This window comes from Sorex fumeus, unplaced genomic scaffold (assembly GCF_029834395.1).
Source record: "Sorex fumeus unplaced genomic scaffold, SorFum_2.1 ptg000072l, whole genome shotgun sequence".
NCBI lineage: Eukaryota > Metazoa > Chordata > Mammalia > Eulipotyphla > Soricidae > Sorex > Sorex fumeus.
In genome coordinates, this window is record NW_026606129.1 from 46,365,538 (window position 1) to 46,378,945 (window position 13,408).

At 46.5% G+C, this 13,408-nt stretch overlaps 2 protein-coding genes across 2 annotated transcripts in view; one reads left to right on the forward strand and one right to left on the reverse strand.

Moving 5' to 3' along the window:
- Positions 1-2,472: 2,472 nt before the first annotated feature.
- On the reverse strand, positions 2,473-12,178 carry KIAA1143 (KIAA1143 ortholog). The gene is made up of 3 exons (XM_056129619.1): positions 12,049-12,178; positions 4,426-4,570; positions 2,473-2,829 (listed from the first exon to the last, which is right to left on the reverse strand). The coding sequence occupies exons 1-3, from the start codon at positions 12,169-12,171 to the stop codon at positions 2,615-2,617; spliced, it is 483 nt and encodes a 160-aa protein (XP_055985594.1). The 5' UTR covers positions 12,172-12,178; the 3' UTR covers positions 2,473-2,614.
- A 69-nt stretch (positions 12,179-12,247) lies between these two features.
- The window catches only part of KIF15 (kinesin family member 15), a 48,818-nt gene continuing 47,657 nt past the window's right edge, over positions 12,248-13,408 (forward strand). Inside the window, exon 1 of the mRNA XM_056129504.1 lies at positions 12,248-12,432. Coding sequence (XP_055985479.1) covers positions 12,414-12,432 — 19 coding nt within the window. The 5' untranslated portion in view covers positions 12,248-12,413. The remainder of the gene's footprint in view (positions 12,433-13,408) is intronic.

Below are 13,408 nucleotides of genomic sequence, written 5' to 3' on the forward strand. Positions count from 1 at the left end.
TTGCCAGGCTCTGCCATGCGGGCGAGATACTCTCGGTAGCTTGCCGGGCTCTCCGAGAGGGGAGGAGGAATCGAACTCGGGTCGGCCATGTTGGCTGCATGCAAGGCAAACGCCCTACCGCTGTGCTATCGCTCCAGGCTGGAGCAATAGCACAGCAGGTAGGGTGTTCGCCTTACAAGCGGCCAACATGGCCGACCCGAGTTCGATTCCTCCGCCCCTCTCGGAGAGCCCGGCAAGCTACCGAGAGTATTCGATATGCCAGACACAGTAACAACAAAGTCTCCAATGGAGACGTTACTGGGCCCGCTCGAGAACTTTTTGTGGTAAGAACACTTTTTTTTTTTTGAGCCACGTCAGTGGTGCTCAGAGCTGCGGCTTGGAAGACACATGGAGTATCAAACTCAGGCTGCATGCAAGACAAGTCACCTACCGGTTGTACTAGCTATAGGCCCTGAGATCTATTCTCTTGACAAAACTAAGGGTAATGTTATTGTTGATTTAAAGTAATAATGTTAAACCAGATCTCTAGGGTATATTAATCTTGTTTCACTGAAGTTTATGTCCATTGATAACTCCCTATTTACAAATCCTTAACTCTGTTTCAGGTACTATTCTAGTCTTTGATTCTAAATTCATTTTAGATATCTCATATAAGTAACACCATTTTTTGTGACTTATTTCTGTTATCAAATTTCATCCATGTCACATTATAGCTATGTTATCAAATAAATAACATTTTCTTTAGACCTGAAACACTAAGTTTGTGATTCAGCACAGAAGTCCTGAAAAATCTGCATTTTAAAGTTCCCAGGTCCTGGATCCACACCTGGGGAAAACTCTGCTCAATTAAGGTTCAATCCAAGTCCCTTTGTCAAAACTGGCACATCCCACCTCTAGGAACTAAGACCTTAAAATTTACAGTGATTTTGATGATGCAAGTGCAATCATTTTTTCAATATTAAAACCATAAACATTAACACTTGTAACCACAGTATTTAAACTGAAATTTTAAAAAATTTCTGTTATAAGTTTTTTTTATAATAACTAAAACTGTGATATTGACATAAGAATATATAAACAATAAAGGTTAGGGAAAAACTTGGCTCATAGAACACATTAAAAATAGCATGGAGATGAAGGACAAGGGAAAGTAAGTGATTCTGTATTGGACACAGATTGGAAACAAAAATATCATGAAATTAAAAATTAGCAAGGAAAATATAGAAAATGAATAAAAAGTTAATCCAAGAAATGGCAAAAAAGCTTCACATTTGAAAGTTTAGCCTCTTTGGTATATAACGAAAAACAATTAAGTTGGACTGTTAAACACATAAAGGCTAGTGTCATTCCAAGGTTGGTACAGTTATCAAGGAAGAGGTGAAGGGGGTTCCTCTACCATGTAAATGAATGTGTGTATTGGTGGGGGGGGGGGGGTGGAGGGAGGGACTCTCTAGAAAGCATTCTGAGCTTGTTTGGAGGTTCTAGCAGGGGAGTCCAGCTACTCGTATACCCTCGACCGAAGACCGGTCCGTCTCTATTCGGGGAAGGCCGTCCTCTTCGACCGAGCGCGCAGCTTCGGGAGGGACGCACATGGAGCGGTGAGGGAGGAAGGGGACACCCACCTAGCCAGCCAGATCAGCCAAATCAAGCCTGGCGATCAATGGGGGTGACAGATGTCGCAGCCAGATCGCCCTCACATCCTAGAAAGCATTTTGAATGTAGACTGATACCAAAGTTTAAAAAAATATTCAAATGTTTTTACCCAGTAATTCTGATTTCAACAGTTCATTCTAAAGAAATCATCAGAACCATCTGGACAAGTGGCTAGCTGCTTTCCTTTGGCCTAAACATAGCTCCAATATTCCTAGGTTTCAGCTCTATGCTCTACACAAGAGAAAGGTCATGTTTGCTAACTTACCTGTTTTTGTATAGAAAAACCCAGTAGGTTCTTAAGTTAGCAAAATTAAGCCAACTACCTGATAGTGACTCTTTTATACATTAAAATAGAGCCTCAATTCTATCAGGATCCTTCGTGTTAGATCCTTACTCATACAAGAGCCACTTGTCTCTTGTGGCAGTTCTGCTAATGAGGATGATACAGAGGGGGGCCTGTTTAATTACAAATTCTCTGTAGTTCGGAATTTTACTGAACCAGGGTAATGCCCACAACATAATGTCAAACAAGAAGCAGGAAAACATAATCTCAACTTTGTTTAAAAAAAAAAAAGCATAAATTTACTTATATAATTACACCAGGAAGTATCAAAATACCAATGTTTGGCCTAGAGTTATAGTACAGGTAGGGTGTTTGCCCTGGCACCACATATGGTTCCCTGGGCCCCATCAGAGATGATCCCTGAGTGGTGCTGAGCAGAATTAAGACCTGAGCACTGCTGCATGTGGCCCCATACAGAAAACAAAAAATCAATACTTAACATCAACAGTTGTCATTGTTACTTCAGGTCAAGGGGGTATTGTAGATAACTTTTTACTAATTTTTTTCCTGTATTTTTAAAGTTTTCTGTAATGTCTTTTCTTTATAATAGGAAGAAATGCTATTTTTAAAAAGCTCCTCATATATTCTAAAGAGGATTTAAGTCCAAAACACTTAAAATTATTCATTTTCATCTTCATCGCCAAAAGAAAGGAGACTACTGTTTTTGACTTGTTTTTCTGAGTTCTTTTTCACAGAGTCCGGCTTATTGACTTCATCTTCATTAGTCTTCTTCTTTTTTGAGCTTGCTGTTAAACCACAGTTCTTTCCATCTGAGGAACGCTTGGCTGGCTTTCGGTACATGATTCTCCCATCAGCAGAAGCTGGTTCTTCATCTGTAGGAAAAACAAGAGTTAAAGAACTTTCTTTTCATTATTTTGCCTTTATCAAAAGTGTTCAATGGCAAGAAAATCTCATCCTGCAGCCAAGGATATGCTTGCATCAATTCAGTTTGGCCTTCTCCAAAGACATGCAGTAGCTAGGAGAAATTCACTGACTGAAGCATTAAGGAACTGACAAACCCAACTAGTGTGTTTTCAGGTGGGGGCCGTGTGTGTGTGTGTGTGTGTACTTGGGGGTTTGGACCATACTTGGGTGTGGATGTATGATTTTGGGGAGAGGAGGTTGGAGACATACCTGGAGGTGCTCAGGGGCTATTTCTGATTCCTTGCTCAGGCGAGACTTCAAGAAGTGCTCAGAGGATTATATGTGGAGTTCAGCACTCAAAATGGGATTGGCCATCAGCAAGTAAAGTACCTTAAGCCCTGAACAATCTTTTCAGCACCCAGGTTGTTTTTGAAAAGTGTGTTGAAAAAATGGGGCCAGAGAGATAGTACAGTGAGTAGGGTGCCTAGCACATGGTTGAATTAGGATTGGTTCCTAGCATCATATTTGGTCCTTTGAGCACTTCTAGGAATGATCTCTAAGTGCAGAGTCAGGAGTAAGTTCTGAGCACTGCATGTGCAGCCCAAAATAAAGTAAACAAAACAAAAAGAGAAGCAACTGTCTAGAATTCCAGCATTTCCTCCTAAACCAATATTTAGTGATATGAAAAATGTACATAATAGCATATTATATTTCAGGTGTTAATTAGATCTTTGGTGAGAAGTTTGTAAACCTAGCCACCTTTAAAAAAAAGATTTAAAATTAAATTCACTCTTCTTTAGGGGTTAGGGCACAGGGAATGCTGGGTCACACCTGGTGTTATTGGGCTTACTCCTAGCTCTGTACTCAAGGATCATTCCTGGCAGACTTGGGGGACCAAATGGGGTGCCAGGAATCAAACCGGAGTTGGCCATGTGTGCAAGGCAAATGCCCTACAACTGTAGCATCTCTTTGGCTCCTAAAAGTGAATTCACTTAAAAAAATTAATTCTTGGGGCTGGTGTAATAAGTACAGCACATGCGGCTGACCCATTTTCGATCCCCAGCATCCATTATGGTTCCCCAAAGTACTGCCAGGAGTAGTTCCTGAGCGCAGACTCAGGAGAAACCCCTGATCATCAATGGGTGTGGCCCCAAAACAAAAAAAAAAACAAACAAAAAAATTCACTCAATCTTCATAATAATCCAATAAAGATAATATGATTATTGCCCCCAGTTTCTATAACAGAGGCCAAGAAGTAAAATGCTTTGGTCATGGCCACATACTTGATTAAATGTTAAAGCCCAAATATGAATCTAGGACTAGCTTCTTCAAAGACACAACAAAATGAATCCTTTTTTAATGGGGGTGTGTTTGTGGGGGGGAGGGATTCAGGTGTGGTTTTGGGCCACACCCAGCAATGCTCAGGGGTTACTCCTGGCTATACACTCAGAAACTACTCCTGGTGGTGCACTAGAGACTATATGAGATGCCAGAGACTGAACCCAGGTCGGCTACATCCAAGGCAAGCCCCCTACCCACTTTACTATCTATCCAGCCCTAAATACCTGCATTGGCAGCCTTTATTTCTGCTTTAATTTTCATGACTTCTTCAGCTGACAAGTCTCCCTTTTTTAAAACCACCACTTGGGGTTGTTCATCTTCTTTGTCACTTTGATCACCATCTTCATCTGGGAGCTGAGGCTGGATTCTCTAGGGGGAAACACAATACCATGTATTTGTTGACCTTCAAATAAACATAACCACTGTCTCTGTGAGAAACTGTTATTATTAAAATGAGCAGATGGGGGCTGGGATGAAAGGTATACAACCAAACTGTTTTTACACATTATTAAAATATTTGTTTCTGGGCCGAAGCAACAGTAAAGTGGGTAAGGCACTTGCCTTCCACGGGACTGACCTAGGTTTCATCTCTGGCACTCTATATGGTCCCTCAAGCCCTGCAATCAGTGATCCCTGAGTGCAGAGCCAGAAGAGCTGAGCACTGCCAGGTGTGACTCCAAATCACCAAAAAGCCCTTGTTTTTTCCTCTCCAACATCGCCTTCCTTGTTTCCTCACAAAGGCAGGAACCCCCTGAAAGCTGGCACTCGTCAGAACTACAGCTTTCTGTCTTATGGCTTCTATACTAAAGGCATGTTTGACAGCTGAAGATCCATGAACTTGGCTTCTAGCTTCTTGGCCTCACCTGTCTTTGAACAAGTTCCCAGTGTCCCTGAAGTCACCTAACAAACACACCAGCTTACGGCTCATATCCCAACTCCAACTCAAGCTACTTTCTAGACCAGTGTTATTGAACATTTCTACACCTTGATCAGGCACCCGTCCTGCATACCCATCTGTGAGCCGGCAGTCACAACCAAGGCAGTAGGTTGGTGGTTTTTCACCTTTTTACACCTATGGACGCGGATCGGTCCAGGGACCAGTGGTTAAAGATCACTGTTCTAGACTGACATTCTCTACAAGTCCTTACTAGACTCTGTCATCAGTGTTTCTGTCACCTAGGAGAGACCTTCTGAGAGCTACTCTTGCTCCAATTTTGTACCTAGGAGTCTGGCAAGTAACGTGGACCCAAGAAATATTTATCAAGGGGTCAGAGAGATAGAATAGTGGTTAAGACACTTCCTTGCACACAGATGACTGGGTTAGACCCTTGGACCATGTAAGTTCTCCTGAGGACCACCAAGAGTAATCCTTGAGCACAGAGCCAGAAGTAAGCTCTAAGCACCGCCAGGTGTGGCCTCCCCAACCAAAAAAATGTTAATCTACTTATGAAAGATATGAATGACAAACGGTTGAAAAATGATGAAATCCTGGCCAAGTCTATCCAATAACTGAACACAAGTAAGTAATTAGCAAGTACAGGGGTAGGGCACTTGCCTTGCACGTGACCAACCAGGTTTAATCACCTCATACGGTCCCCCAGTCCTGCCAGAAATAGACCCTGAGTACTGCAGGATGTGATCCAAGTACCAAAATGACAAAAGAGTCCCTAAGTATTTTTAACAAAGGATATGGGAAAGTGATCTTGTTAATTCCACTAACCAACTAGAAAACAATCCCAGTGACAGACACTGAGGTCAGTTCAAAGCTACTTCTGAAATAACTCTCAAGGCAAATAAGATGATTTAGCATATGTAATGTTTCACATGAATGATGATTTTACTGATAAATTTATTAAGTATAGTTTCTCAAACACAACACAGGGTATCTCTCTATGGAAAAGTTTTGACTAAATAAGCCCAAATCATTGATTTTAACTGGAAACCCTCCTTACCCAAGGATACTACTTATTTCTACAGTATAATCTTCAAAGTGCTTAACTATGCACATATACTCATCACTAGGGCCTAACCTCAAGCAGACTTAAAAATAGACCCCAGGGGCTGGAGTGATAGCACAGCGGGTAGGGCGTTTGCCTTGCACACGGCTAACCCGGGTTCAATTCCCAGCATCCCATATGGTCCCCCAAGCACTGCCAGGAGTAACACTACATCACTGGTGTGACCCAAAAAGCAAAAAAAAAAAAAAGACCCCATATTCTCCTCGATGCTGTATTCATGTCCTTCTCAAACTTCATCCACTACTGATTTTAGTCCTGGGGAAGTCACTCAATTTCTTAATATCATGAACCAATTTTGGCTTCCTGTTGCTTAGTAAGCAGTCCATATGGCATCACCTCCATCAGTTCGTCAGTCACCTCTATAGACAGGCCACAACTCACTATTTCCGCTTCTTCCCTAGGGATGTTCCTTCAGCTTGGCCTACTAACCAATCCGTGCTCAAGGTCGAATGTATATCGTTGCTCTGTGGAGACTTGCCTGATGATAAGCATGGTCATATAACCCATACACATGCTCACAGCTCATGTACCATTTGGTACTAGCCACTGTGCTACATGCTAAGAAAATACAGTATTATGAAATGAACTCAGTTCAATTTGGCAGTGAAGAGCCACAGGAGCATATAACTGCAATACAAAATAATGAATTTTTCAGATACAATATGGAAAAAGTGAAGAAAATAACAAAGACGACTATTTTGTATATGATACGGGAAAAGCAAAGAAAAAAACAAAGCAGTAACTTTTGGACGAGTGTGTGGTATGCTTCAAAGATCTTAAAAGATCAGGTGACCTGTGAAGGCAGATATGAGGCAGGCCAAGAAGTATCAAAGATGTCAGGGACCAGAGAAATTGTATAGTACATACGGCACTTTGCACAGCAGCACATAATGGTCTCCTGCGCACTGCTGGGTGGAACCCAAAAACAAAACAATTCAACATTTTGGGGAATATGGTGCCACCGTCTTCTTCGTGCAAAATTCTACCTCACAGAACGAGGAGAAAAGAATGCAAGGTTTAAGAAGAGGACTCCCAGAACGACCACCAATTGGGAGCTCTTTGGCTCTGTTGCGGCAACATGGGAAGATGCCGTCATTGACAACATTGATGAGGAATACGATCGAATGATTCAGCACCTCCATGATTGTGCGAGGAATGCCAAGAGAGAGATAACCACAAAAAACCGCCTTTCTTTGAACACTCTTGAACTTATTCGCCAACGTGGCTTGGCACATGCCTCAGGCAACCACAAGCGAACATCCGAACTGGCAAAACAGTGCAGAGAAGCCATCAAGGATGACCTCAAAAACAGGAGAGCAGCAGTACTGGTAGATGCGGCAGAAGCTGGGAAAAGCATTCGTAATGCCCGCCTGTCCTTCACCAACTACAAAACCAAGATGACTGCCCTCCAACATCATGATGGATCTATCACATCTTCCAGAAGGGCAATGGAGAAGATTATTCATGACTTCTACTCAGATCTCTTTAATAGCCACGTCCACTTGCCCACATACCACATGATGGATATGTCGTTCCCAATGTTCTCCCTTCCGAAATCCAACATGCCATCTCGTCAGTAAAGAAACAAAGAGCACCTGGCCCAGACAAGATCAGACCTGAACACCTGAAGAACTTACCATCAGTACTCATCAATACATTGGCTTGGCTCTTCACACGCTACCTGTCTGAATGCAAGGTTCCATCCCAATGGAAAACCAGCAGGACAGTACTACTATACAAGAAGGGAGACATCCACGACATTGGCAACTATCGCCCAATCTGCCTATTGTCTGTCGTCTACAAACTGTTCACTCGAGTCATCCTGAATAGGATTAGCAGAACACTAGAAAAAGGACAACCATGTGAACAAGCCGGATTCCAAAAAGGATTCAGTACCATCGACCATATCCACACGATTACTAAGCTCATTGAGGTTTCTCAGGAGTTCAAGATGCCGCTCTGTCTATCGTTCATTGATTTAAAGAAGGCCTTTGATTCTGTTGAGACGGAAGCGGTCATGGAAGCCCTAGCCAATCAGGGCGTACAAACTCAATACATCAGGATCCTTCGTGAGCTCTATTGCGGATTCACTACCAAGATCTCACCATTCTACAAAGAAGTAATCATCCATATCAAGAGAGGGGTTCGGCAGGGTGATACCATTTCACCAAAACTCTTCAGTGCCACCCTCGAGAACATCATGCGACGACTGGAATGGGAAAGCATCGGAGTGAAAATAGATGGTCGGCAACTACACCACCTCCGCTTTGCTGATGACATCATTCTAATAACACCAAACATCAGCCAAGCGGCACAAATGCTCGACTTTGACCATGAATGTGGAAAGGTCGGACTACAGCTGAATCTTACGAAGACAATGTTTATGAGAAACAGCCTTGTTCCTGACGCTCCATTCGCTCTCAATGGAACCACCATCTCCGAATAAAACAGTTATATATACCTTAACTTAACTTAACTTAACTTCCCGTTAGTCGTCGATTTGCTTGAGCGGGCGCCAGTAACGTCTCCATTTGTCCCTGTCGCGTGCTAGTGTAGCCCAATGGCATCTGTTCGCTCCGGGAACATGAAGGGCCTCAAACCGATCGTTCATGATCTTCAGGAAGAAGTCTGACCATCTGGTAGGTGGGCGGCCACACGGTCTCTTGACATCCCGTGGAATCCAATCAGTAACAGCTCTAGTCCAACGGTCGTCTTTAAATACTCATTACGTGACCAGCCCATCTGATTGTTGACAAGGACACCGATGCCTCCAACACCTCTTTTATCGCATGTTCCGAGGAACAATTCTTCTCCAGTGTCGAAAACGGCATGGTGAGATTCGTGCCTTCTTGTCTCAGTCAGACCAATGATGTCGTACTTGATCATTCGCGCTTGTACCATCAGGTCCTCGATGGATGCATCTGATGCTAGCGTACGTGCATTGAAAGTACAGACAATCATTTTTGTCTTCCTTCGTTGTGGCAGCCTAGGTCGGCCTTGAGATTTTGTCGGCCTCTCCTTTCTCATCCTTCTCAGTGCTGCCATGTCGGTGAAGCCTTCAGGGTCAGGTGAATGAGACCCTCTCGGAAAGACTGGCAAGCTACCGAGAGTATTCCGCCCACACGGAAGAGCCTGGCAAGCTATGCGCTGTGTATTCGATATGCCAAAACCAGTAACTACAACTGGTCTCATTCATTTATATATACCTAGGTCGAGAAATCAACATGATGAATGACCTGGCACCTGAGTTGTGCAGGAGGAAGAGAGCGGCTTGGAATGCCTTCAAGAACGTTGAAGAAATAACTAAAAGGACAAAGAACCTCCAGCTACGAGCACATCTCTTTGATTCCACTGTTCTTCCTGCATTAACATATGCCTCAGAGACCTGGACCCTACGAAAACAGGATGAGAACACTATTCGGGTCTCTCAAAGAGGAATCGAAAGAGCTATGCTTGGAATATCTCGATTCACTCAAATGAGAGATAGAATCCGGAGTTCTGATCTTCGTCAACACTCAAGAATCAGGGACGCTGTCTCATTTGCCAAGACATCAAAAATCAGATGGGCTGGACACGTAATGAGGTTTACAGACAACCGCTGGACTAGAGCCATTACTGATTGGATTCCACGGGACATCAAAAGATCACGTGGACGCCCACCTACAAGATGGTCAGACTTCTTCGTCAAGACCCTGAATGATTGGTTTGAGGCTCTGCATGTTCCTAGAACGAACAGATACCATTGGGCTACGCTAGCACGCAACCGGGATGAATGGAGATGTTACTGGCACCCGCTCGAGTAAATCGATGAATAACGGGGATTAAGTGATTAAGTGATGGTGCCACGAGCAGGTCAACCTGTACCTGCAGGGTGAGGGCATCAGCAGCCTGATTGTGCCTTCAGGCTTCCTGATACCCCCAAACTGCCACTGTGCTTTTTGGCTGGACTCCAAAAACTTGGGACTAAGTTTACCAAGAAATTAAATGGCCAAAAGTCAGGTGTGTGGGAACCACGCCCACAAATCACCTTTGGCTCAGCTATACAACTCACTTATTGGCCTTATTTCAGAAACCCATAAATAAATTGGAAGAGATCAAGAGCCACAATTAATCTCAGACCCATGCACGGCTGAACAGACCATAGTAAATCATAGGAGGGTGGGTTGACCCTGGTGCCAGCCCAAACAAAGCCCCCGGCAAATGTTTGCTTCCACAATCCAAAATCATTGCCATACCCCTGGCCTGACTCCACTGTCTCAAGACAGATCTCATCAAGATACAATCTGCTAAAAAATTGGGTATGCTCATTTTGTGACTAAAATCTCCAGGCTTTCTAGGAGTTGGGATGGGCTACCTCTCCCCACTTCCCAATACTCCTGGAAGCACTGGCAGTCACCCCCACGAACCAACTCCAAAGCCATGTAAGCTCTACTACTGGCCTTGCTTCAGAGACCCATAAATAAATCTCACAAGAGATCAAAAGCCACAGTTAATCTTGGACCTGCACAAGGCTGGACAGACTGGGTAAATAAGAGGGGGGCAGGTCAGCCTGGTACTCACCTAAACAGAGGCCCTGGCAGCTACTTGCTCCCACGGTCCAAAATTAACACCATGCCCCTAGCCTGATTCCACCATTTCACAATGGATCTCACAGAGACATAATCTGCTGAAAATTCTGTTATGCGGTTTTGTGACTTAAATCTCCAGGCTTTCTCAGGGTCGGAATGGGCTACCTCCCCCCAACTCCCTACCTCCTCCTACCTCCCTGTACTTCTGGAAGCTTCAGCAATCACATCTGTATCCCAAAGCTGCCACCCAATTGAAAAGCTCCTCCAGCTCGTCCCAATAAAAATACCGAATGCCCTGAGCAAACACCATGACCTCTTAGCACCTGTATTGCAAACCTTAATGCACAAAAGGAAAAGAAGAGAGAAAGCAAGAAAGTGCCTTCCATTGAGGGAGGCTGGAGGTGGGGGGGTGGGATGTTGGGGAATGGCGGTAAGGAAACAGGGGACCTTGGTGGTGGGACATGTACACTGGTGGAGGGATGGGTGCCAGATGATTGTATGACTGAAACTCAATTATGAACAGCTTTGTAATAGCCTATCTCATGGATATTCAATTAAAAATTTTTTTTGACATTTTGAAGGCCCATAAGAACCTGGTGCACTGCCTGGGTTTAACAGGTACTTACCAGATTGAGTAAATGCACAAAAATCAATTGTTTCTTCTACTAAACCTTATGTGCCTTGAGCCTAGGATCTTGTTTTTTGTTTTTGGGCCACATCCTGCAGTGCTCCCAGTGGGTGGTGCTGGAGACTTGGGGTGGGAGATTGGGGGACACTCTGGTGGGTTCTGAACCCCAGGTCTGCTCAGCGCCTTGAGCTCTCTCTCCCACCCAAGGTATGGACCATGGTGCAAATGCCATCTCCCAAGCATAACAGCCTTCTTACTGAATGATCTCTCTCTTATTGAGTGCTCTTGCACACACTCTTTCTCTCTCTAACATCTCCCGACTCGGGTACCCGAACCATTTGATCTAGTGGACGCCAGTGATCTGGAAAACTGCACGATGCCACCACCCACACTACAACAAGAGCGTCTAAGCAAAGAGACGAGAGACAGAAAAGCGAATTAACTATCTACCAAGGACGAGGCGCTTTATCTGAGCCACCTCATTTTCCAGGAAAATGAGCAAGAGCTTCGCGGGGCCCAAAGGCTGCTGCAGCTGAGGCCGCGGCGGGCAGCGAGCAGGCGCGCGGAGGGACCTGTCCATCCACACCTGCAGGCGGAAACCGGGAACCGGGAACCGAGACGGGCCCAGCTCACCTTGGTTTCTACGGTGGGTCCTTCCCTGTAGCCGACCCGCTCTTTGAAGCGGGCCAGGAAAGTCGGCTCGGCGGGCCGCACGTAGGACACTTGGTTCCGCTTGCTCATGGCCGCTCCGGGCATCCAGAGCCTTCAGGGGGAGTCGTCGCCTGAAGACGGCGCCGGGGCGCCGGGAGTGACGTCACGCAGCCCCGCCCCGCGCCGGGCAACATGGCGGCCCCCGTCCCGGCGTCAACGTTCCGCCGGGCGCCAAATTTAAATACGCGGCCATCTTGCTCGGAGCTGAAGCTCGGCGTCCCGCGCGTTCGGGCGGGCGTGTGGAGCCTCGGCTGAGCTGGACCCGGAGTCGGGCTGCTGGGACCGCCATGGCGCCGGGCTGCAAGAGTAAGTCAAGCGCCGCCGCCTCGTGAGGCGACGGGCTCCCCGCGAGCCCCGGGGGCGGGGGGGCGTTCGGCCGCCCGGCGCCGCCCCTCACGGCCCTGCAGATCGGGCCTGGTCGTGCGAGTGGGGGGGGCGGGGAACGGGGCGGCCGGCGGGGAGCACCCGGGGCTCCGGGTTTTAGGCGCTGGGGCTGCGCGGTGAACCGAGAGCTGGAGCCTCCGGCTGGCAGCGCCGTCCTGCCCCTCTGCGGGAGCGCGCTCCCGGTGCGCGCGACCACCCGCCGCGTCTGCAAGTTCTCTCCCTCTCCGGGGTCGGCCGGCCTGCCTGCCCGCCTGCCTTCCCTCCCTCCTTCCTTCCTTTCCTCCTTCCCTCTTCATTTCTTCTTCCTTCCTCTCTTCTTTTTTCCTTCCTTCCCTCCCTCCCTCCTTTCTTCCTCCCCTCTTTCCCTCCTTCCTTCCCTCCTCTCCCTTTCTCCTTCCTTCCTTCCTTCCTTCCTTCCTTCCTTCCTTCCTTCCTTCCTTCCTTCCTTCCTTCCTCTCTTCTTTTTTTCTTCCCTCCCTCCTTCCTTTCCTCCTTCCCTCTCTTCCTCCCTCCCCTCCCCTCCCCTCGTCGCAGAACGGGAGTCTGGCCGTGCTTCTCCCGGGCACACCTTCCGGGACCCCTTTGGCGGTCCGGTCCTTCGGTGGGTCATTCTCTGGACCCTGCACTGTGCTCGCTGGCCGTCCCTCTAGAAGGCGCCTATTGCCCCCCCCCCCCCACCCCGTCTTCTGTTCTCTGGGTATAATGAGCTGGGGGCGCAGACCCGAACATTCCAGGGCCGAAATGTTTGTTGTGCTCTGGGCATCGCCACTAGTAAGGGTCGGGCAGATTTGGGGCTTAAAGCAAAGGAATTGAGATCTGGCTGTGATCTGAGCGTCTGTTTACTTCGCCCTGCAGCCCGCCCCCTTTGAAGCTCCTGTGGGCTGGGCTTCCTTGGAGC